Below are 25975 nucleotides of genomic sequence, written 5' to 3'. Positions count from 1 at the left end.
CGACCAATCGCAGCGCGTCTAAATAAAGATGGCCGTCCCGGCTTCAGCGTAAGGGAAAGAAGGTTTTGGGCATGCGCAGAAAATACAACTCACTTCCCGGCTAGTCGCGTCACGATTGGTCTTGTCTTCTACACCAGAGAGACAGAGGCGAAGGAAACAGGAAGTGCGCGGTATAGTGCGAGAGCCTTATAACGGTGAGCGGCTCCTCTGTACATACATGTATCCCAGAGCTGGGGGAGGGGTGCAGCACTGCATGGCAGGAGCCCAGCCCTTCATTGTGTCGCCTGCTTCTTTGTCCTGCAGATGAGGCGTCAGATGTGAGGAGGACATCATCCTCTGTGCTGCTGTGCCATTACATGTGGAGGCCTGACCTAGCCCTTGCACCTTGTACTGCCTGGTAAGGACACGACTTCTGGTTGTCATAGCGACATGGTGTCAGCGGCCGCTTGGCCTCCGCCAGGTGTCAGCAGCCGCTTGGCCTCCGCCAGGTGTCAGCGGCCGCTTGGCCTCCGCCAGGTGTCAGCGGCCGCTTGGCCTCCGCCAGGTGTCAGCGGCCGCTTGGCCTCCGCCAGGTGTCAGCGGCCGCTTGGCCTCCGCCAGGTGTCAGCGGCCGCTTGGCCTCCGCCAGGTGTCAGCGGCCGCTTGGCCTCCGCCAGGTGTCAGCGGCCGCTTGGCCTCCGCCAGGTGTCAGCGGCCGCTTGGCCTCCGCCAGGTGTCAGCGGCCGCTTGGCCTCCGCCAGGTGTCAGCGGCCGCTTGGCCTCCGCCAGGTGTCAGCGGCCGCTTGGCCTCCGCCAGGTGTCAGCGGCCGCTTGGCCTCTGCCAGCCGATGGCACAAAGATTCCTTTAAAGCCTGGAAATTTAGAGAAGCTCATCGGGAAGCGCTGCTGACTCGGTGTCAATTTTATGCCGGGTCTCCTGCACCTGCTTAAATAATGAAAAGTGCACGGTGCCCTGCAAACCGCCATCGATGTCACGTCTTATTTAATCTCTTTAATGTTTTTTTTTCCAAAATCAGAAGTTATCCGGGTCCATAGCCTACCACTACTCTTGGGATCAGCTATGGATAGGGGATAACCCCTTTAATGTACTGTAAAACATTCTGTAAAAATTAAGTAGATTATCGATGGGGATCACCGCTTGGGACCACCACCCCATGTTTGAGCCACTCCCGCTCCTGCTGTACTTGAGCTGTCCAGGTATTAAAGGATTATTCCCATCTCGCTGTTTTGCCATTTACTGCTTATTACAATTTTCAGCCGTTCTTGACACTTTAATTTTTTTTTTTCAGAAGCTTCAGCACAAACACTCTGGTGGTCCCCACCGATCTCCGTTGTTTTCTTGCAGCGGTGACATGCTGTACATCCGTGTGATTGCTACAGCCAATCACTGGCTCCAGCAGGTTTCATGCTGTATACGATACGGTGCTGAGGGTCATGATTGACTGCAGCGGTCATGTCGATATTACACGCAAGGGAATAATAAATAAGGACCGACTGAGACCACCAGAGTGTCCGTGCTGGATCTGCAGAGGAGTAAACGGGTGAGTATCAGGTATTATTTCATTGTTGTTTTCTGCTATTGGCATTGTTTTTCTTTTTTTAAGTCCCCAGTCTTGTTCTAATCTGGGGCAAAAAAATTTTTAATAGAATTGGAAATGCCAACTTGTTTATTACACTTTTGATTGGGGTAAAAGTTGACATTCAACACATAAAAGGGATATCTGCATATTGCTAGGAGTTACCTTTGATGCCGCAGGCAATTGCAATTGGGTTGCTGGGATTAGCGCCTTTGCAAAGGAAAAACTGTGAAGGGTCTACACTTAGTGGCCCCCTTTTTTCCATTTTCAGGAAGCGATGGCATAGCCATATTCTAGCAAAGTGGCATTATTTACTGAGATGAAAATACCCTTTTAAATAATAAAAACTACACACAATATATAGATCATAAACCTGATGAGGGTGGTGTATTTCCTTTTGAAAAATCACGCGCGAATAGCTGTATAATCCTTTTATGAAATCTCTGCCCACCTAGCTTGGTTGACAGCTCCTCAGTGTCCCTCCTCCCTGCTGAGGTCTCGCACTGCTCAGTACAAGCTGCAGCTGTCAGTCAGGCCGGGAGGACTCATCAGGTCCATTTAATTTGTGAAGTTTTATATTGTGGAACCTGATGACAGATACACTATAAAGAAGAAGAAAATGGGTTGCAGAATTATTCAAGCACTCCCCCAAAAAAATAGCTGCGAGCAGTGTGAATGAATGAAGGCCTACAGGAATGAGTTGCCAGCCGCAGTGGCTGCTTTGGTCTATGACTGATTCATTCTTCCTTTGTCGGACCTGCCTGTTACATAGTCGCTCGTCGACGTCATCACACAGTCAGACGTGGCAATGGTATGATGCACTGCAGTCATTTAAAGGCTGGATTTGCAATAAATGGTCATAACATTAGTTCACAGGTCTGTCTTATAGCACTACCTGGATTGACACCCTTTTATTTTTCCAGTTCCGCATTGGAGACATGGATTCTTGTCGCAGATAATTTTGGGTAGCGGACCTCAGCGCTCTGCAGAAAGAGGATGGAGAAGGTCGGGATTCCTGATCATGCAGCTGCAACATGTCCAGCGTTCTAGATGATTGTGCTCGCTTGGATTGCATTTCACGCTAGCAGGAGCCTTGTGCGAGGTTTTCTGCTGCACTTTGGGCACCATCCAGCCCATTTAAATGAACAGTCGGGGACCAGTAACATGGGGAACAATTGTGTGTGCAGAGAAGACAGTGGGGCGGAGGACAACGTAGACTCACCCGGTCAGCAAACTGACAACCGTATTGTACCCGCCAGTGAATCTAGGAACCGTCCAAGAGACCCAGTAAGACCACCCAGGAGAGGAAGGGGACCACACGAGCCACGGAGGAAAAAGCCCAATGTGGACGGCCTGGTGCTGGATACTTTGGCCGTCATAAGAACTCTTGTAGACAAGTAAGTTAGGTTTTCTTATCCGGGGATCTTATCAGTTCACATCCTGCTTACATTGTGTAAGTGTTACAGAAGAAGCCAGTTTAGTTTTACCGTCTGCATATTCAAGGGCAGCAAAGCATGTCTATGTATGCTGCCCCCAAAACCTGCAATGCATGGGCCAAAATCCGCAACAAATCCTGGCATGGATTCTCTGTAGTTTTGAGAACCCAGGACCAGGTCCCAAGAGTTTTACCCACCCTTTCTGGGTCATTATGAAAGTCGAGGGGGAGATAATACTTGTACTTTTTCATTGAAAACAAATCAGTATGTGTAACCATTTGCTTTTCAGTGACCAGGAGCCCCCGTATTCCATGATCACTTTGCATGAAATGGCAGAAACAGGTACTTTATTTATTTTGTTGCATTTACCTTTTTTGTTGGCTCCTAGATTTTGACTACTTGGCTTCTCATAGCCTAGAGTCCTCATATACAATCTCCAAAGTGATGGCTGTGTGCCGTTGAAATAAGCATAATCATTGAATAAAACACTCCCGTGTGCAATTTTATTTATTTTTAGAGCACCATTGATTCCAATATTGCCTTTACATACTGGTCATAGCGCCCCCTGCTGTTCTTTCGATTCCCTTTTCAGACTGTCTGCTCAATGTGTCCAGTGCTATCGAGAAGAAGACCCTTCTCCTATAGGATATCTCGCACAACGGCTGGAGTTACTCTGTCGCCTATGTACAAGGGCGGTGGGACTGAGCATGTGAGACCACCAGCACTGGGCACATTGGGGGGGGAACCATAGCGTGCAACTAGAAACAGAAGAAAAAAATGGAAAAATCCCATGTTTCCTGATCTGATGGAAAACATTAGGCTGCCTATAAAATACCGGAGGTGACCAGTGCGGGTATCAAGTCTTACAAATTAGTTTGGGCACTGACTAGCAAGATGTACAGTGGGGAAAATAAGTATTTGATACTCTGCCGATTTTGCAAGTTTTCCCACCTACAAAGAATGGAGAGGTCTGTAATTTTTATCGTAGGTACACTTCACCTGTGAGAGACACAATCTTAAAAAATAAAATAAAAAATCCAGTAAATCACATTGAATGATTTTTATATACTTTAATTTGCTTATTGCATAAAATACTTGAAACAATAGAAAAACAGAACTTAATATTTGGTACAGAAAGCTTTGTTTGCAGTTACAGAGGTCGGACGTTTCCTGTAGTTCTTGACCAGCTTCGCACACACTGCAGCAGGGATTTCGGCCCACTCCTCCATACAGATCTTCTCCATATCTTTCAGGTTTCGGGGCTGTCGCTGGGCAACATTGAGTTTCAGCTCTCTCCAAAGATTTTCTTTTGGGTTCAGGTCTGGAGACTGACTAGGCCATTCCAGGCCCTTAAAATTCTTCTTACGGAGCCGCTCCTTAGTTGCCCTGACTGTATGTTTTGGAACATTATCATGCAGGAAGACCCAGTCACAACCCATCTTCAATGCTCTTACTGAGGGAAGGAGGTTGTTGGCCAAAATCTCACGATACATGACCCCATCCATCCTCCCTTCAATATTGTCCCCTTTGCAGAAAAGCACCCCCAAAGTGTGATGTTTCCCCACCATGCTTCACGGTTAGGATGGTGTTCTTGGGGTTGTACTCATTCTTCTTCCTCCAAACATGGCGAGTGAAGTTGATACCAAAAAGTTCTATTTTGGTCTCATCTGACCACATGACTTTCTCCCATGCCTCCTTTGTATCATCCAGATGGTCATTGGTGAACTTCAAGTGGGCCTGGACATGTGCTGACGTGAGCAGGGGGTCCTTGCGTGCCCTGCAGGATTTTAATCCATGATGGCGTAGTGTGTTACTAATGGTAATGTTTGAGACTGTAGTCCCAGCTATCTTCAGGTCATTGACCAGGTCCTCCCGTGTCGTACTGGGCTGATTCCTGACTTTTCTCAGAATCATCCTTACCCCACGAAGCGAGATCATCGGTCTGGGGCTCCATACGAGAAGATTGACAGTCATCTTGTGTTTCTTCCATTTTCTAATAATTGTGCCAACAGTTGTCTTCTCACCAAGCTGCTTGCCTATTGTCCTGTAGCCCATCTCAGCCTTATGCAGTTCTACAATTTTGTCCCTGGTGTCCTTAGACATCTCTTTGGTCTTGGCCATGGTGGAGAGGTAACGAGTTCAAACAAGTGCAATTAATACTGGTAATGAGTGCAGAGTAGGAGGGATTCTTAAAGAATAAACTAACAGGTCTATGAGAGACAGAATTCTTGCTCGTTGGTAGGTGATCAAATATATATTTCATGCAATAAAATGTAATTTAATTGTTTAAAAATCATACAATGTGATTTTCTGGTTTTTCTTTTTAGATTCTGTCTCTCACAGGTGAAGTGTACCTATGATAAAAATTACAGATCTCTCCATTCTTTGTAGGTGGGAAAACTTGCAAAATCGGCAGTGAATCAAATACTTATTTTCTCCACTATATATAAATTAGATCCATTTAAAGAGTTCTAGTTCTTAAAATGAAAAGGCCTTTTCTTAATAGATTGGTTGGGGTCTGTAAGTGTCCCTTTATACTTGCCAACTGAGGGCACTGAGTGGCTGCCGATCAGCTGTTGGTTACTAGTTGGCAGTCGTTTCATAGCCCGATTACGCCGGCACTAAGGATCAGTATTAGAACATTTAGTACGTGTAGGCTGCTATTGTTCTCGGCAGCACAGGTCTTATTTAGATGATGTGCTGCTGAGAACGTGTCTTTTCACTCGACAAGCGAGCATTTTGTTTGTCAGGTGCTCGGCTGGCTGATTACGCTGCACGATGAGCATGAAATGAGTTTTTCTTGTTCCGCCTCACTGTAATGTCCTGAGCCTGGTGGGGTTGTCATCCCCTCTCCAGTCAGGCGTCCCCTGTATTTCTTCACCGTTGGTTGTTTTGCTCCTATGTGGCATGGCTGTGAGCGCTCTGCTTTCCCGTACAGATAACGGCTGGCTGGACGTGGTGCAGTCCCTGATCAGAGTCATTCCATTAGAAGATCCTCTGGGTCCGGCTGTCATTACATTGCTCCTGGATGAATGTCCGCTGCCAACAAAGGTACGTGTTCTTCTCCGCTCCACGTAAATCACCATAATAAAAGCTGCACGGGGAGCCGAGCGTGCCCTAATCACTCTATAAAAACGTGCCGGGTCCGCGCTGCTGTCTAATAATCACTGTGGAGGTGTAAGTATAGGCTTCCTGGGAGACAGAGGGTAAATCTGAGGTTTTTGGCATTGTTATATGTGGGTTTCAGTTCCAACAGAAAACCAATATAAAGTCCCTAAACTTTTTTTTTTTTTTTTTGTTTTATAAGACTTTGTGAAATTTTGGTAATTTCCAGTTTAGGGAAATTTTTTGTACTAAGAATTTTTTTATATATATATATTTATTTTTAATAATTTGGCCTCACAAGATCTCCAGACTTCTAGGTTCGGCTTTTGTAGTTTTTACATCTGTTGTGACTTCTCATCAATCCCAGGCAGGGTGATGAATCGCTGATCATTGGGTGCTGACCACCTGTGATCATGAGATTGGGGGTCCGCTGCCCCTCTTTTTGAACACTATTCCTATTATAGTCTGAGTATGGTGGTGCTGTGGACTCTTCTGGCCGCTTTCGTTACCCTGATCTCATGATCAGTGGGATCCCCAGCGATCAGCAACTCGTCCCCTCTCGGATGGCACAGCCCTGATTTTGAGAGTCAGAAGCGGGCCGGACTGGCCCAGTGACTACCTCCGTAGTGCGATGCATCGGCTCAGTCTCGGGGGAGAACTGCTGAGTGTTTGCGGCATCCATCTGATGCCAGGAGCAGCCACTTATTGTTCCCCAGATATTTAGCCTAGAATTTATTACTCAGCCTCCGATCATTTATCATTACAGGACGCCCTACAGAAGCTGACGGAGAAACTAAACCTAAGTGCGGCCACGGCAGTGCAAGACTCCAGTCATCCTGCCAAGCACCGTAACACCACCGCAGTTTTAGGATGCTTGGCTGAGAAATTGGCAGGTGAGTGTTTGTGTCCTCACTAAATCCACCGACTGCAACTTACTCTCCCAATTACTCGTGTTGTTCACCTGATATGTAAAAAGACTGGGCAAAGAATAATATCACCACCTCTGCATTTCATTGTCTATTGCTGGTTGCAGAATGAGTAAATTGAGAATCCGTCAGTGAGCTCGTTCTGAATGTCTTACAGGAGAGTTTATTTTGTCTTTAAGAGCACAGGATTAGGACCACAGACCACATCAAAGTTCAATGTGCAGGGAACCAGGAGCCTGTAAATGCCAAAAGGCAAAATATTTTTTAATGAAGACGAATTGCAAAGTTAGTTTTTAGCCCAAAATACGTACATTTGAGTTAAAATAAATGTTGTTCTCAAAGGCGTGCAACCTGTGTACATGTAGGTCACAGTCAAGTCCATACAAGGCAGATACCGGCTGTAATACACAGTTGACATCTGCCAATAACAGCTGCGATCGCTGCTGTTTGAAATGTCAGTGTCAATTATATAGTGCGATCACTGGTGCGCACACTCATTTATGTATTATGCTTAGCACTTTACAGCCATCATCATCGCTGTCCCCATTGGGGCTCACAATCTAGATTTCCTATCACTAAGTGACTGGTGTCCTCCCCTGCACCACCATAAACCAGACCCCAAAAAGTGCACTAAGGTGGAGACTGCAGGCTGACTGGCACCATGCTGTATAACAATATTTATAATATATATATTTTTTCTTATAGGTCCCGCTAGTATCTCTCTGCTCGGTCCGGGGATTTTGGAGTACTTGTTAGAAAGTCTGGTGAGTCTGTATGGTTACTAGTGATGGTGACATGCCAGGATGACATTCTAGTAGTATGACTATTACATATTACTCTATGGACTAGTACTGTAGCACCGGTGCTCAGTGCCCGCTGGGGACCTGCATTCTGCTATCCCCATGAAAATCAATAAAGGGATCAAGTTTATTCATTTTTTATTATTTTTTTTTATTTCAGCAAGTAATTGCCGTGAAAGGGGTTGTCCAGAACTGCAATATTGCTGGCTTATCCTTGGTCCTTGGGTTAGGGCATCAATATTATCCACCCACTAATCAGCAGTTTGCATCCGGTTGTATATAGTATTAAAACGGTTCATGGCATAGTGGCCGTTCTCGGGTACTGCATCCCAGCTCCTATTGAAGTGAATGAGAGCTGAGCTGCAGTACCTTAGAATGGCCACTACAGTGTATGGCGCTGTGATGCCCTGGCTCCGCGCACTATGTGCATCCAGCCGCCGCCATGGACCTGCAGTCTGCTGATCACTGGTGCTGCCGGGTGATCCTGGACAACCCCTTTAAGCCTGAGTATACTGTAATGTGGTTTAATAGTCTTGTCTTCTCTGATCTAGAATTTCAGGTTTCATCCCATGGTCATTCTGTTTGCACTTATTGCACTGGAGAAGTTTTCACAAACAAGTAAGAATTAAGGTTTTTTGGCGGATGGATGTGGTGGTTTTTATTCGCGGGTTATATTATTATTTATTGACTGTCATTCCTCCTTGTAGGTGAAAATAAAATGACTGTTTCCGAGTCTCGGATAAGCGATCGTCTTCTCCTGCTTGAGACGTGGACAAATAATGGGGATTTCTTGAAGCGTCAGGTGGGCTTCTGTGCCCAGTGGAGTCTAGACAATTTATGTAAGTGCCTTATCACCTTGTACATAATGTGACGAGGACGCCTCCTACAGATCCCCATTACCTGTTTCTGTTTCAGTCCTGAAAGAAGGGAGACAACTGACGTACGAGAAAGCAGATCTGGTGCCCATCAATGCCATGCTGAACAGCAATGATGTGAGCGAGTACCTCAAGATTTCCCCATATGGATTAGAAGTAAGTGTTATATTCCTTCTAATCATCGTAGGAAGAGTTGGGACAATCTGACAACTAGTGAGGATGATGAAGGCGGTGATGCACTTTACACCTTGGTAGCATGACACTAGCACTATAACATTATTCTTTCTCAACCTCCTGTAATATTTAAAGGGGTTGTCCAAAACGCTAAGATTGATGGCCGGTCCTCAGGATAGGTCATCAATGTGTGATCGATGGGGGTGCGACACCTGGCACCTCTGTAACTTAGCAGTTCCAGCCAACACCGGAAACAGCTGATTAGCGGGGTGCTGGGAGTCGCACACCCACCATTAAGATATCTATGACCTATCCTAAGGGTGAGCCATCAATGTTATTATAAGTTCTTTTCTTTCCTGTAGGCCCGGTGTGATGCTTCCTCCTTTGAGAGCGTTCGCTGCACGTTTTGTGTAGACAATGGTGTTTGGTATTATGAAGTAACAGTCGTCACCTCTGGAGTCATGCAGATAGGATGGGCGACCAAAGACAGCAAGTTCCTTAATCATGTAAGTGCCTTCCTGACTCTTCAGATTCGTGTAGCTGGGGTCTTCAACCGTATATACTTCAGCAGCTTCACTTTTTGCACGGCGAACTGTAGTTTTGGTACCATCGAGGGGTACATACGACCTTTTGATTGCTTTTTATTTCATTTTTGGGTGTAGGTGAGAACTACACTGCTCCAAAAAATAAAGGGAACAACGAAATAACACATCCTAGATCTGAATGAATGAAATATTCTCATTGAATACTTTGTTCTGTACAAAGTTGAATGTGCTGACAACAAAATCACACAAAAATCATCAATGGAAATCAAATTTATTAACCAATGGAGGCCTGGATTTGGAGTCACCCCCAAAATTAAAGTGGAAAAACACTCTACAGGCTGATCCAACTTTGATGTAATGTCCTTAAAACAAGTCAAAATGAGGCTCAGTATTGTGTGTGGCCTCCACGTGCCTGTATGACCTCCCTACAACGCCTGGGCATGCTCCTGATGAGGTTGCGGATGGTCTCCTGTGGGATCTCCTCCAGGATGGCACATCAATGCGATCTGTGGCAAGAAGGTTTGCTGTGTCTGTCAGCGTAGTGTCCAGAGGCTGGAGGCGCTACCAGGAGACAGGCCAGTACACCAGGAGACGTGGAGGGGGCCGTAGGAGGGCAACAACCCAGCAGCAGGACCGTTACCTCCGCCTTTGTGCAAGGAGGAACAGGAGGAGCACTGCCAGAGCCCTGCAAAATGACCTCCAGCAGGCCACAAATGTGCATGTGTCTGCACAAACGGTTAGAAACCGACTCCATGAGGGTGGTATGAGGGCCCGACGTCCACAGATGGGGGTTGTGCTCACAGCCCAACACCGTTCAGGACACTTGGCATTTGCCACAGAACACCAGGATTGGCAAAGTCGCCACTGGTGCCCTGTGCTCTTCACAGATGAAAGCAGGTTCACACTGAGCAGATGTGACAGAGTCTGGAGACGCCGTGGAGAGCGATCTGCTGCCTGCAACATCCTTCAGCATGACCGGTTTGGCAGTGGGTCAGTAATGGTGTGGGGTGGCATTTCTTTGGAGGGCCGCACAGCCCTCCATGTGCTCGCCAGAGGTAGCCTGACTGCCATTAGGTACCGAGATGAGATCCTCAGACCCCTTGTGAGACCATATGCTGGTGCGGTTGGCCCTGGGTTCCTCCTAATGCAGGACAATGCCAGACCTCATGTGGCTGGAGTGTGTTAGCAGTTCCTGCAACATGAAGGCATTGAAGCTATGGACTGGCCCGCCCGTTCCCCAGACCTGAATCCGATTGAGCACATCTGGGACATCATGTCTCGCTCCATCCAGCAATGTCACGTTGCACCACAGACTGTCCAGGAGTTGGCGGATGCTTTAGTCCAGGTCTGGGAGGAGATCCCACAGGAGACCATCCGCAACCTCATCAGGAGCATGCCCAGGCGTTGTAGGGTGGTCATACAGGCACGTGGAGGCCACACACAATACTGAGGCTCATTTTGACTTGTTTTAAGGACATTACATCAAAGTTGGATCAGCCTGTAGTGTGTTTTTCCACTTTAATTTTGGGGGTGACTCCAAATCCAGGCCTCCATTGGTTAATAAATTTGATTTCCATTGATGATTTTTGTGTGATTTTGTTATCAGCACATTCAACTTTGTACAGAACAAACTATTCAATGAGAATATTTCATTCATTCAGATCTAGGCTGTGTTATTTGAGTGTTGCCTTTATTTTTTTGAGCAGTGTATAATTGTGTTTTTTGTTTATTAATTCTGTATTGAGTGTGACCCTCACCTACAGAGCAGCACCACGCACTTACAGCCTTGGCCGCTGTTAATCAGGCCATTAACGGTTGTCTGAGGAATGTTCTGTCGCGTTGAATGCACATGGGCAAATCGTCAAGATCCGCTGTTGGCAGCAAATCTTCATGATTTTCCCATGTACATTTAACGCGGCAGAATCTTCCTCAGACAACCGTTAATGGCCTGATTAACAGCGGCCAAGGCTGTAAGTGTTGCAATTTCTGCATGTTGCGCTCATATGCCATACTGAATAAATCCAGCTGTTTTGAAAATTTGGCTTCCATTTTTTCCCCTCATTTACATATCAGTAACATGTCTATCCATCTTGTGATTTCCAAAATTGCAAGTGTTTTTTTTTTTTTTTGGTCCCCATAAGAGACTTAAACCTGCAATCTAACCACTAGTCCAGCGGAGCATTTACTCATCAGGACTAGTCCGGGTTTAGCAGCTGCAGTCACGCCTCCATTAGTTTGATTGACATTGCGTTACCTTCTCAGTCAGGCAGCAGAGACCGTGAAGAGGTGAACAGTGCAGGTAATGTCAATCACACCTACGGGAGCGTGACTGCAGCTACTGAGCCCGGGCTGGTGCCTGCGCTTAGCCGCCTCGCCGGGCTGGTCTGCACCAGAGTTTGCAGCAGAACAAACAAGTTCTTCCCTAACACAGTACAAGTGCAATCTCTCACTTTCTGCTCCTTGTACACATAGGAAGGATACGGCATCGGGGATGATGAGTATTCATGTGCGTACGATGGCTGCAGGCAGCTGATATGGTATAATGCGAAAAGTAAAGCTCACCAACATCCCTGCTGGAAAGAAGGTAGGAACCCTGAGACATTTAAATGGTTGCTGTTGTTTCGCCAAAGTTTCATAAATCAAGCTAAACAAAAAAGCAAGCTAATATAAAAAATAGCAACTTTGTTGTACATCTCCTAAGCAAAATCTGCTTCTTTCTCCACTTATGAGCCACATTTCCCACCCCTGCCTCTTGAACCCACAGTCCTTTCTGAGAAACTGTTCAAATCCTTCTTTGTCAAGGCGAAACAGACTTCCAGCTTCACTGAAGTATCAGGTTATGGAGGAGGAAGGGTGAGAGGTGCAGGCAGATTGTGCTGCAGTTCCCAGTAAATTTATTTCATGTCCGTGCTGGATCTGCAGCCACACAGCTCAGTACTGCATTTGTTTAGTCCCCCTTAAGGGACTTGAACCTGCAATCACCTAATCGCATGTACTATACATAGCAGTGCATTAGCACTGGTATGTATAGTGAAAATCACAATCTTTTAAGAACATCAGCTAAGTGCTGGCTTTCACCGGAGAACACAAAACCAGCATGGAGGTCTTCAGAAGACCCCTGGCTGTCATGCCAACCCATCAACGCCCCGCTATCACGTCACAGGCTCAACGATGGGCTTGTGGAATGACGTGCCCCCCTGCTAGTGTATGTTAAATGTTACTGTCAAAGATTGACAGCGGCAATAAACATGTTAACAGCCTGGAGCTGTTCACCCACAACTGTTTTGAGGCAGGTGATGGCTAAATAATTCATCCATCATCTGCCAGGGACCCGACATACGACGTAACTGTACGTCATGTGTCAGGAAAAGGGTTAAAAGGTTATTCCCATCGTAAGATTGATTGGAATGAGTTTGTAAGAACGAGCAAGTTTTGTTTTACATCTTTTTAAAATTGTTCACCATTTCTCCGATGAAGAAAATTGTCTCATTGGCCAGAATTCCCACTACTATACTATATATATTCTATCTTACAGCTGTGAACATTATACTCAATCTCTCCTTGTTTTTTTTGCTCATACATTTCTATTTCTTCCTTCTGCGTCTTTTGTCTGTTGTGCAGGAGACACGGTCGGCTTTTTATTGGACTTGCATAAAAAGTTAATGGTCTTTTCTCTTAACGGGAACCAACTTCCACCCGAGAAACAAGTTTTCTCTTCTACCACGTAAGTGCTTTGGTTGCTTTCTCTGTGTGTGTGATTTGTGCACTACAAATAATGGGTCTTGTGGCTACTGGAATTACAGTGTATTTTCCGCACGTTGTGACACCTTATGTGCTGCATTGGGTTTGTATGGCCGCTGCCATAAACAAAGTTTACAAGAATCACAAGGAATAGTGTTGTTGTTTTTTTTTCTTGTGTACGTAATGGATTCCTGGATGTCAGGGATGTTTTACACCTTCTCCATTGAGGTTACCCTCTGTCTAATTGCTGGTCCCTCCTGCATCTCACCAGCTCCGGTCCTCTTCTGGGTCACGTGACTTCTATTCCGAGTTCACGTGAGCCGGAAGTCACTTTTTACAATGTAAGTCTATGGAGTGTCAGAACGGGGCCTCATAGACTTGCATTGTAAAATGACTTCCAGTCCACTCACAGAACCCTGTGTGATCCAGCGAGATGGAATAGTGGTCACGTGACCCAGAAGAGGACCGGAGCGGCAATGGAAACCAGTGAAGACTATGATCAGTGAGTATATTACAGCACTTGCACTACACATTTACACAGGTTTAGGCAATATGGTTTTGTTTTTTTGTTGGAGCGCTTTTTTTTAAGTATAGCTTATCGGTATAAGATCGGTTGGGGTCTGACACCCATCACCCTCACTGAGCTGTCATCACATCTGACGGCGGCCATGTGTAAAAAGTATATGGAGTGGAACAGCACAGCGCCGATTGCTGTGTAGTGGCCTCTCCCCGGTACTGCAGCTCATCTCTCATTGAAAAGGATAGGCACTAATCTGCAGCCCCCAGTTTTCTGGCAGATAAGGATGAAAAAACACCCTAAGGCTGCAGAAACGCTTAAAAAACGCATGGTAGAAGGCCTGCCATGTTCCCCAATGATAATCCGCATGTGCTGTGCACATGCTGCGGAAATTTCCGTTGCAGATTATCATTGCGGAAAAATCGCAGCACTACCAATTATTTTGCGGAAGCGTTGCGTTTTCGCCGCCATTGACTTGCATTGGAACGCATGGAATCCGCATCACTTCATCTGCAGATGCGGAATCCATGCGTTTCAATGTGCGGATGGTACCTGGGTCTGGAGAGGAGGAGACTCTCCTCCGGACCCGGGTACCATAGAAACTGTAAAAAAAAGAATAAAATAAAAAGTATACATTATACTTACCTTCTGATGGCCCCCGGTGTCCTTAGTGATGTGCCTCAGCTTGCCGGCAGATCGCGATGGTCTGAAAAGGACCTGCCATGACGTCATTTAGTCATGTGACGGGTCACACGACTGCTGACGTCAGCAGGTCCTTTAGTCTACCGCGAGCTGCTGGCAAGCCAGGACGCATCGGATAAAGACACCTATAAATCCATGCCGTTTGCATGGATTTATATAGTGTGACCAAGTTGTCAAGCACTTTCCAAGTGATGCTAAAATCGCCTGGAAAGCGCTTGATAACCCGCATGCAGAAATGCATGCAAAAACGCTTCACATCCGCATGTCCCTGGCAGGAAAAACGCATGTAAAATCTGGAGCATTTCTGCATCATGGGGACATAGCCTAAGTGGCTCCACCGTCATGGCGTTAAGATGATTCCTACAGAATGGTGTTTATGCAGGGGTTACTTGTATCCTCACTAATTTTCCCAGCATGGCACACGATGTACACACTGGTTGTCTGGAGACGGGAAGCATGTATGACGTTCTGTTCTCCCATAGTGAATTCTAGAATTGTGTCCTATATAATAAAGCTGCCATCACTGACCCTCTTTTCTCCCTTCTCCTCCTCAGATCGGGGTTTTTTGCTGCAGCAAGTTTCATGTCCTATCAGCAGTGCGAGTTCAATTTTGGAGCAAAGCCCTTTAAATATCCACCTGCAAACAAATTTAGCACTTTTAACGAATACGCCGTTTTGGCTCCTGAAGAAAAGGTCATTTTGCCAAGGTAGAAATTTTAATCAAGTTTTAAGTTTGTACTTATTTAGTTTGCTTGATTGCACCAGATTTTTGGTGACATTTAATTTTTTTTTTTTTTTTTTTTTGTTACTGCAATGATTTTATACTGAGATGTGCTCAGACGTACAGTTAAGGCCCTTAGCAGGCCATTATTGTATTCTTATGCATGAGGCCCCAAATTTGTTTTCTTGTATATTATTCTAGGGAAGCTTTTACAGCATTGTTTTGCTTTTTTCTTTTTTTGGAACTTTAATATTGATGATCTATGCTTTGGAAAGTTCATCAATATCAGATTAATAGGGGTCCAACAATCAGAGCTTGTCGCTCAGTATGTTCAGCTCCTGCCTGGGATGTTGAGGGTTGTAGGTTTGAGACCTGGGGAGGCTCTCAAAATAATTTTTTTTATTTTTTATTTTTTTACAGTTTTAGACCTTGTGGCTCAGCAGGTTAAAGCTCCTTCCTGCCTGTAGTGTTAAGGTTGTGGGTTTGAGACCTGGAGACAAACAGAAAAAAAAAAAATTGGGGGGGGGGGGGGGAGCAAGGTTGAACTTGATGGATCTAGGTCTTTATTCAACCTATAACTCCACCAACAATTCAGATGATTGAAGGGACTGCTGGCGTATGATGTGCCGAGCCTGTAAATGGTGCTACAAGCATTCACTTGTATGAGATGGAGCGTATACAGAGCCTTGCCATTCCTAATGCACCACTGCCCTGACATGTTGATCATTGGGAGTCGGACCACCCAACAATCCCAACAAGTTTGTATGCATGGCCAAGCTGCCTGAGAGCGATTTATATACTGCAGGTATAAAGGACTGGGCATGTTAAAATCCAAAATGCCAGATCTCCCACCCCCATATACCAGAATCTAGTGCAGGGATCTCTATACACATCAGATGGATATCTCATCAGAGCTTGTCTGAGTCAGCTAATGTCCCGGTATATGGTCCCTTTAAGGGTATGGTATTGATGAGCAATAAATGACTCTTTCCTTTCTCTCCAGGCACAGACGCTTAGCACTGTTAAAACAAGTCAGCATTCGAGAGAACTGCTGCACGCTCTGCTGTGATGAGGTGGCGGACACAGAACTGAGGCCTTGTGGACACAGGTCAGTCATTGCACCCTGGAAACACCACATTGCTTGGGACTGGTTCAATAAGTGCAGCTGTCACTTTTATTTTGTGCCCCTACATGCTCTAAGTTTCCATTTGTTCCCTATTTTTGTAGTTTAAAACATTTTTTGACTTGTGCCAAATTCTTCTTTCAATTTGCACCGTTTTGGAAGTATATTTTATGTGCTCACTATGTTGTTTTGTTGTTGTTTATTTATTTATTTATTTTAATATAATATAAAAAAATCTTTTATTTAATATAATGTATGTTATATTAAAATTAAAACAAAACACTTGCAAGCGCATAAAATATACTTCCAAAACGGTGCAAATTGAAAGAAAAAAGAAATGTGTATGTGTGTATATATATATATATATATATATATGTGTATATATATATATATGTGTGTGTGTGTGTGTGTATATATATATATATATATATATATATATATATATGTATATATATATATATATATATATATATATATATATATATATATATATATATATATATATATATATATATATATATATATATATATATATATATATATATATATATATATATAAATATAATGTGTGTTGTTTTTCTAAATTTGCCATTGGACATGTGGGTTTTGTTTTCCAGGTGTTTGTGGCTGATTCCTCAATTGCAACTCTTTAAAAAGTCTCAAAACTTTTGCACTTTTTTTTTTTAGCTCCAGGTTAGCCCCTGGAATGATGTATTATGTTGTGTTTTTTTTTTTTGTATACTTAAAAAAAAAATTGTGCAAATTTTACGCACCGTGTGACTCTAAAAAGCCACAAGGTTAATTACATAAAAACAGTTTTTTTTTTTTTTTTTAATTTTGCGAAAAATTCATTACCCAAACGCTCAATTTTGAAGAATTTGTTGCAAAATATGTCAACGAATGCCACAAGAAAAGTGATCCCCCAACATTGGACTGTTTTCCCTCTATTTTGCTTTTTTTAATATGTGAAAACTGTCTACAAGCAGAGCGGTTCTTTGGATTCTGTAACCTGCTTTCTCTATCGCTTCATTGGGGGACACAGGACCATGGGTGTATGCTGTTGTCGCTAGGAGGTTGACACTAGGCAAAAAAATAAATAGCTCCTCTTCCGCAGTATACACCCGCCTACAGGCGCCAAGCTCACCAGTTTAAGCTTAGTGTCTGTAGGAGGTAGACCTGGATCCTATCAGATCCAATCTTGTTGTGTTTATTAATCCTTGTTCTTTCTTTTTCAGATACAGCTCTTCAGGGCTAACAGGGAACACTGCGTCCCCTGTTAACCCATCTCACAAGCGACCGATAGAGCAGTGTGGCAGCCCCCACATCGCCCACTCTCGGACCCGCTGGGCAGGACTTATCCCCTGTCACCTCAGGGTGTCTCGTGGTGATTCTTGGTGGCCAGTCCTTGCCTGTTCCCCACCCCAGCCCCCTCCTCGGAGCGGCCTGGGAGGGAGACGGTGGTCCCTGCGGGTGACCTTCCCCCAGATTCTGGGGTTGACACTGTCTCCTGCACTGTACAGGACCGGACAGTGCGGGAAGGAGGAAAAGCCAGGATCCACCCCCTCATACACGGAGGACCTCCTGTGATCATCCTCAGAAGGGGATAGGAAGAAGAGGTATTGGGACCCTTCAAGAGCACAGAGAGGTACGTCTCCTACTGGCTCTCAACCGCAGGTCCCAGTTCCCCAGCGCTGCTTGACACTTCCTCCCCCTCACCGCCTCACGAACATGGCGCTTACTTCAGCAGCGCTTCCTGGGCCACGCCCCCTTCCTCGCATCTTCAGCGTCCCCCTCCTCCTTCCCCATTATGCGCGGCAAAACTGCCCGCGCTTTCTCCGTCGGGGGGCGTCTCTGGTGGCCTGTCCCTCCTTACCGGCGCGTATACGCCTCTTCCGGCAATCGGCCAACCAGGGCCGAGGAGCATGGTGACACTTCCGCCTTGCCCTCGAGCCTTCCCGCGGACCTATCAACGGTTGGGTCCTTCAAGCCCGCCCCCTTCCCTTCCACCTATCAGAGCCTCGGCGCTCCTCGTCATCAAGGCAGCGTGCTCTGCTCCTCCCCACCTTCTACGCCGACTCCATCACTCTGCCTCACCGCAGCTCTGCTCCCTCTGCCTTACAACAGTGGCCCGCTCCAGCCTCACCTCCGGAGTTCCATTGGGGGACACGGGACCATGGTTACTTCAGGATCGGGTAGGCTCTGCCCTGGCACTGACCCACATCCTTTCCTGCCCACAGCCCTCCTCTGCACTATCCCTGGTCAGGCACATATGCCCAAACCCAGGGAGCTTTCAGTCCGTCCCGCTCACATAGTCACATACTACTCCTGTGCTCTTTGCGGTACTAAGTGGCCCGCGGGTCTCACAACAGCTTTCTGCTCGACCTGCAAACCTCCCGCCATGCTGGCACCCATAGATCCCCCCGCCGCCCAGGACGAAGGAACTCCCTCTCCTCCAGAGTGGGCTGTTGCTATGTCCCAGTCTGTCTCTGACCTCACCAAGGTATCTCAATCTCTGGTGCAGGTCCTAGAACGCTTGCCTATGTTATCCACGGCCACCAGTGCTCCGAACGTTCCCTCAGACGGTTCGCAGGCACCCGTGCCCCCTCCTCCCAAGGGCAGACTGATGGCACGTTCTCAGAAATGGACTCACACAAGCTCATCCTCCAGCTATCCAGACTCCAAGATGCTCCCTGCGTCTCACACCTCTTCCTCGGAGGTCGCCCTGGGATCTAACTCTGCATCAGATTCAGACTCTGGTTTCGACACTGACCAATATTCCAGGATCCAGGACATGATTGACAGCCTTATAACGGCCGTCAATCAGACTCTGCATGTTAAAGAGGACGAGAGCCCTTCTCAGGACCACTCCCGTTTCCTTCAAGAGAATTAAGCGCCCGGCACGCACTTTTTCTAACCATGCAGAATTTGATGGTGTCTTTCAGAAACAGTGGGAGCATCCAGAAAAGCGCTTCACAGGAAAGAAACAGTTAAACATGCTATACCCATTTAACCACGACCTTGTCAGTAAATGGACGAGTCCCCAGCAGTGGATCCTCCTGTCTCTCGCCTCTCAGCCAAAACGGTGCTGTCTCTTCCAGACTGTTCCTCCCTTAAAGACACTATGGATAGACAGGTTGAGGCCCTGGTTAAGTCAGCCTTTGAGGCTGCTGGCGCCTCCCTTTGTCCTTCCTTTGCCTCAACTTTGGTATCAAAAGCGGTGTCCGCATGGGCCAAACAGCTCAGGCAGGGCATCTGAACGGGGGCCTCCCCGAATGATCCGGCAGACCTAGCGGATCAAATCGGCCACGCAGGGAAATATCTGCTCACGGCGTCCCTCGACGCCTCTGCATGTTCAGCCCGGGTCTCTAGCAATCTTATTGCCTTACGTAGAATTCTTTGGCTTAAGGCTTGGAGCGCCGACCCGGCTTCCAAAAGATCTCTAACTAATCTTCCTTTTCAAGGCTCCAGGCTGTTTGGGTCTAAGGTAGACCAGATCATTTCTGATGTCACTGGGGGCAAGAGCACCTCCCTTCCCCAGCCCAGACCGAAACGCCCTTTTCCTAGAAGACGTTCCCTTCAGGTCCGATCCTTTCGTCAGTTCGCTCAACCGAGCCCCTCCTCTCAACAGGACCGTACCCCAGCACAGCGGGAGAGACATAAGCCTTCCTTTAGGCCCACTCCCAACTGGAGCGCAAAGCGTCGCTCCTCCAAGTCCTCAGGTTTCCGATCACGATCCAACAGGTTTTCCTCAGCATGACGGGTCACTCCCACCTGGGACTTCTCCCAGGGTGGGCGGCCGTCTACTTCTGTTCCAAGACTCTTGGCTCTTGGCAATAGAAGACGCCTGGGTCAAGGAGATTGTTACCTCCGGCTACAAAATCGAATTCAACTCCAGCCCAGGAACACGATTTCTCAGCTCCCGCCCCCCACAACCGCCTCCCTTCTGCGCTCAGGAGTCATAGTCCCCATCCCCTTTCAGGAAAGGTTTTCCTGTTTTTACTCCAATCTTTTCGTTGTTCCAAAAAAGGACGGCTCACTACGTCCGATTCTGGATCTCAAACAGCTAAACCGACGAGTACGCATCCGGCACTTCAGAATGGAGTCCCTCAGGTTGGTAATCGCCTCGATGGAAACCGAGGAATATGTATGTTCAGTGGACATTCGGGATGCGTATCTTCACATCCCAATCTGCGTACCACATCAGAAGTTCCTTCGATTTGCCTTCCAGAACGCACATTACCAGTTCACTTCTCTCCCCTTCGGGCTTGCCTCCGACCCGAGGGTTTTCCCAAAGGTAATGGCGACGGTCATGGCCATTCTACGAGCCAGGGCAATTGTAATTATCCCCTATCTCGACGACCTGTTAATCAAAGGCCCCACGTTCAGGGACTGTCTCCACAGCCTCCAGATCACCTTGAACATACTCTCTCGGTTACACTGGTTGATCAACACAGACAAATCCTCCCTGGTCCCATCTCAACGCATAACCTTTTTAGGGATGCAGTTCTACACGACCCATGCCCGGGTCCTCCTTACGAGGGAAAAGATAAACTCTCTCCGCCGGGGGATCCACCTTCTCTCCGACCTAAGTCCACACTCCCTTCGCCTATGCAGGAGTGTCCTGGGAAAGATGGTGGCAGCTATGGAAGCAGTGCCGTTTGCCCAGTTCCATACCCGGCCTCTTCAACTGGCCCTTCTCTCGGCTTGGGACAAGAACCCGTCATCTCTAGATCGACGCATCAGGTTACCTCTTCAAGTGAGAGGGTCACTAACCTGGTGGTCCCGCCCCTCTTCCTTCAGACCCGGAAGGTCATTCCTACCACTTCGCTGGCAGGTGGTCGCGACCGATGCCAGCCTCATCGGTTGGGGGGCAGTCTTCCTTCACCACTCGGTGCAGGGCCGGTGGAGTCCCCACGAAGTCTCCCTACCGATCAACATCTTGGAGATAAGGGCAATTTACCTGGCGCTGTGTCACTGGCAGGAGATCCTAGCAGGGTTCCCAGTCCGTGTACAATCGGACAATGCCACGGCCGTGGCATACATAAACCATCAGGGAGGAACGCGCAGCAAGCCCGCTTTGAAAGAGGTGGCAAGAGTGCTAGTTTGGGCTGAGAAGACAGTTCCAGCAATCTCAGCAGTCCACATTCCGGGTGTCGACAATTGGGCGGCCGACTTCCTCAGTCGGCAGGGCCTTGCCTCAGGAGAGTGGTCTCTCCATCCCGAGGTGTTTCACCAAATCTGTTTACGGTGGGGCACGCCGGACGTCGACCTCATGGCGTCTCGGTTAAACCACAAGGTTCCATCCTTTGTAGCTCGGTCCCGCGATCCGCTAGCGATCGCTCAGGACACGCTAGTCATATCATGGCCCCGCCCCCCCCCCCCCCCCCCCCTCTACCTTTGATCCCTCGAGTCATCAAAAAGATCAAGACAGAAGGAGTGCCGGTAATCCAAGTAGCCCCGGATTGGCCCAGACGCATCTGGTACGCAGATCTAGTAAACCTGCTCGTTGACTCCCCCTGGAGACTACCAGACCGTCCGGATCTCCTCTCTCAAGGACCTATTCTTCATCAGAGTTCTCGTTCTCTGAATTTAATGGTATGACCGTTGAGGCCGCGGTGTTGAGGAAGGCGGGTTTTGCTGACAGTCATTCAGACCCTAATTAAAGCCAGAAAACCCACTACCTCGCGCATATACCACAGAACCTGGAGAGCCTTTTTTCGTCACTGCGAGCAGGATCAGCTGGCTCCCATGTCTTTTTTGTTACCGGTCATTTTGGCCTTTCTTCAGTATGGCCTGGAGGCAGGACTCTCTCTAAGCACTCTCAAAGGCCAAGTTTCGGCCTTGTCCATTCTATTCCAACGTAACTTGGCTGGCCGTCCTCAAGTCAAGACGTTTCTACAAGGGGTGGCCCACCTGGCGCCGCCTTATCGCCCTCCAGTGGACCCATGGGACCTTAATATGGTCCTAAGCGTTCTACAACAGCCCCCGTTTTGAACGCATTCAGGACATCTCAGCCTCTCTTCTCTCCTGGAAGGTGGCTTTCCTGGTGGTGGTTACCTCAATTAGGAGGGTTGCGGAGCTCGCAGCCCTCTCTTGTCGGTCTCCTTTTCTGGTCTTCCATCAAGACAAGGGGTAGTGCTCAGGCCAGTGCCTTTCTTTTTGCCGAAAGTAGTCTCCTCTTTTCACATCAATGAGGACATTGTTTTGCCTTCCTTTTGCCCAGCTCCAGTGCATCCACGGGAAAAGTCCTACATAAACTGGACCTGGTCAGAGCTCTACGTGTGTACCTTTCTAGAACGGCCTCCCTTCGGCGTTCGGATGCCTTGTTTGTCATCCCTGAGGGCCATCGAAAGGGTTTTCCTACTTACAAGTCAACTATCGCCCGTTGGATACGTTCGACCATTTTGGAGGCATATCACGTCTCGGACAAACCTCCCCCTCCGGGAGTAAGGGCTCACTCCACCCGGGCGGTGGGGGCCTCTTGGGCGGTTCGCCATCAGGCTTCGGCTTCTCAAATCTGTAAGGCTGCAACGTGGTCTTCACTCCACACCTTTTCAAGGTTGTACAAGGTCCACACTTATTCTTCGGCTGATGCCAGTCTTGGACGGAAGGTCCTGCAGGCGGCAGTTGCCGCAGTCTGACCTAGTCTGTGACTATCTGGTGTTCTCCCACCCAAGGGACTGCTTTGGGACGTCCCATGGTCCTGTGTTCCCCAATGAAGCGATAGAGAAAGAGGGATTTTTGGTACTCACCGTAAAATCTTTCTTGGAGCCTTCATTGGGGGACACAGCACCCTCCCTGATTTTGGGCATATGTCCAGTTGGCCGTTGGGCATCTCATTCAGTTTTCACGGTTGTGCCCCGTTGGGCATTGCATAGTTGGTTATTTTATGCTTCTCCTACTGCTCTAGCCACTAACTGGTGAGCTTGGCGCCTGTAGGCGGGTGCACACTGCGGTGGAGGAGCTATTTCTTTTTTTGCCTAGTGTCAACCTCCTAGCGACAGCAGCATACACCCATGGTCCTGTGTCCCCCAATGAAGGCTCCAAGAAAGAGATTTTACGGTGAGTACCAAAAATCCCTCTTTAGTGAAGTTAGAATCTCTCTGCGCCATTCGAAGACAGCAGCTTTCTAAGGCTGCATTCACACAACCATGTTTGTTGCCATAGGAGAGAAACTGAACCTATGCTTGTTTTGTTTTTCCTCTCTACCTTGGGTATTATCCTAGTTGTATCCATTTTTTTTTTTTTTTTTTTTTTTTACACTGCGAAGATGGATAGAAAACAAGTAAGTGCGAAGGTGCACTAATCATCTGTGCTTGGTTTGAACAGTCATTTTGTGCTGATGTATTCCACATTCTTGACCAACGAGTTTGTCAGCACAAAATGGCGGTTCAAACCAAGCACAGACGTTCGGTGCACCCTTGCCATGGCCGAACAGTTCAGTGCACCTTCTCCTTACTCGTTTTTCCATCCATCTTCTCCACCTCTTCTTCCTTTTGCCAGATATGGCTTTAGAGGAACCAGAGGAGGGCAAAAAATGGATGGGACACAAGTATGTGCTTGATTTGAACAGTCATTTTTTGCTGACAGACTCTTTTAAGGAAACTTGTTCAAGAATGGGGAATGCAAGCATTTACTAAAACATGACATTTTGGGAGAGGTGATAAGTTCTCTTTTGTGACCCGCTTTCCGCAGAGTTTTGCTGCCATTCCTATCCGCTATTGCTGCAGTTTGCAAAAACTAGAAATCTAATTTTGTGGCCAGCATAAACCAACATATTGGGAAATAATGGACCTTCTTCTTCTTCTTTCCTTCTCAGTGACCTGTGTATGGAGTGCGCTCTTCAGCTGGAGACTTGTCCATTGTGTCGACAAGAGATAAAGACTCGCGTCCGCCAAATTTCTCACATCTCTTGACCTCTGTGGAGTCAATGCAAGAAGATGTCCTTGTCCTTTTTTTTTTTTATGAACAAGATCCTGTCATTTGCAAGTCTTTTGTATCCGCTTCCGATGAAAGAGAATGGCCACCTCTTCTAGCACTGTGTGAACAACACCGAGCTCGGGCCATGGACCGACACGCGATGGAAAAATCTGCCTGTGATAGTAAATGTTAACACATGAGAGATCCATCTAGGATTAGAGCGTTTCTATGACGGACATCATTCATTCCTTAAGGTACTTGTTGGGACTCAATCATCACATCTGGAATATTTCTATCCATTTTGGGGGGCTAAATCAGGTCCTTGTTGGATAGCCACTGCCATTTCGGACTTGGTTGCAGTAACATTTTCTCCAACGGACGGCCACCTGAAATGTTATTTTGCTCCATTTTTTTTTTTGGAAAAGGGTTTGCACTATAGTTATGCATCAGTGTAATTGCAAAAACTGTAACTAATTGTACCATACTGCAAAGTGTCTATTTTTGCCACACAAAATACAGTATTTGACCATTGTTTTCTATACATGTGGCCTTCTGCTGGTCAGTCATTTTTTTTCCTTAGAAACTGGATTGTGATTTATGTAAATCCAACCTTTTAGGGCTTAATTTATATTCCAAAGAACATTTGGTTTAAGATACAGGAAAGGTGTAAATTTACGGAGTTTTGTATCGCGCGCACAGCAGCGACTTCAAGAATCGGATCATTTTTTTTTTTCCTATATTTATAATTTGATACCACCCAGGTTGACCACGTGACCAATTCTGTCCGAGAAGATCAGCCTTAGCAAGCCAGCTACTCCGGTCACCACCTTGCAGCCGGGTTGCTGAAGCTGGTCCGTCTCATCTGTTAATATAAAGGAAAGAAACTTTTTGTATAGGTAAATGTTCTGTAAATGGAGAATTACCGGAATTTAATAATGTTGTAATCAAGTACATGTTGTACCGGACTTTTAAGGCTCTGCCCTGTTTAATATGAGTGGACGAATGTCAAGTAAAGATTTTACAAAGTCAAGGACTTCCAAGTATTTCCCAGAACTATTATTTTCTATCACCTACAAGACAAGAAGAAGCTCGTCCCTGTCCACTTCTATAGGATATGATATGGCCGTATAAATCAGACTGAGATCGGAACATAATGCACGGACTGGCCGGCGGCTATCCCTACCCAAGCGTGACAGCTTCAGGTACTTCTATGTAGCTGTCACGCTCAAGTCGGTATAGCTGCCGCCAGTCCGTGCTCTGCATTCTGATTTATACAGCCGTCTTGACTGCGCCCAAAGCCCCATTGATTAAGGTTTGGGTTCTGAGACCCCCACAGGTCAAAATGGCTTTTAAAGAGCCATACACAATTGAATACCCAGAATTGGCCATATATTAGTGAATCTCTGTTTACTAATATATGCAGTGCACATTTGGTCATTTTATTTCGGGATATTGGTATCTTTCAATTTTTCACCCGTTTATTTTATTTTTTTTGGGGGGGGGGGGGTGAGACGATTAATATCTTTAAAACTTGTATGTGCACAATACACCTTCTCTGATAACTTTAAAGGGACTCTGTCAGCACAGAATGAATATTCAAACTAAGCCCCGACGCTCGGTACTTCGTGGCGGAGCCAGTCTTTTTAAATACACCTTCCCACCTGGCTTCCCGCCCCCTCTTCTTTGACAGCTCTGGCTTCATAGAACCAGGGAAGGATGGCGATAGATGGAAACCCAAGCAGGCGGGAAGGTGTATATAAATGATTGTCAGCACAGTGACTGTTCAAACCGAGCACAGGCGCTTGGTGCTTCA

The 25975-nt window shown here is 46.8% G+C and overlaps 1 protein-coding gene across 3 annotated transcripts; it reads left to right on the top strand.

The window, feature by feature from the left end:
• Positions 1-57: 57 nt before the first annotated feature.
• RSPRY1 (ring finger and SPRY domain containing 1) lies at positions 58-25313 on the top strand. 3 transcript variants are annotated; one of them, XM_073659108.1, is made up of 16 exons: positions 58-194; positions 304-397; positions 2501-2974; positions 3303-3355; positions 5952-6064; positions 6885-7011; positions 7750-7808; positions 8396-8462; positions 8552-8683; positions 8760-8875; positions 9256-9399; positions 11911-12022; positions 13060-13162; positions 14953-15105; positions 16123-16227; positions 24062-25313. In XM_073659108.1, the coding sequence occupies exons 3-16, from the start codon at positions 2628-2630 to the stop codon at positions 24156-24158; spliced, it is 1728 nt and encodes a 575-aa protein (XP_073515209.1). In that variant the 5' UTR covers positions 58-194; positions 304-397; positions 2501-2627; the 3' UTR covers positions 24159-25313. The 3 variants fall into 3 exon arrangements, with proteins under 3 accessions (XP_073515209.1, XP_073515211.1, XP_073515210.1); XM_073659110.1 differs by lacking the exon at positions 304-397 and having other exon boundaries at positions 64-194; XM_073659109.1 differs by lacking the exon at positions 58-194 and having other exon boundaries at positions 202-397.
• The last annotated feature ends 662 nt before the right edge of the window (positions 25314-25975 follow it).

Source organism: Phyllobates terribilis, unplaced genomic scaffold (genome assembly GCF_046119375.1).
Source record: "Phyllobates terribilis strain yellow unplaced genomic scaffold, ASM4611937v1 Scaffold_13__5_contigs__length_258822181, whole genome shotgun sequence".
In the NCBI taxonomy this organism is placed as follows: Eukaryota; Metazoa; Chordata; class Amphibia; order Anura; family Dendrobatidae; genus Phyllobates; species Phyllobates terribilis.
This window is presented reverse-complemented; position numbering and strand designations above follow the sequence as displayed.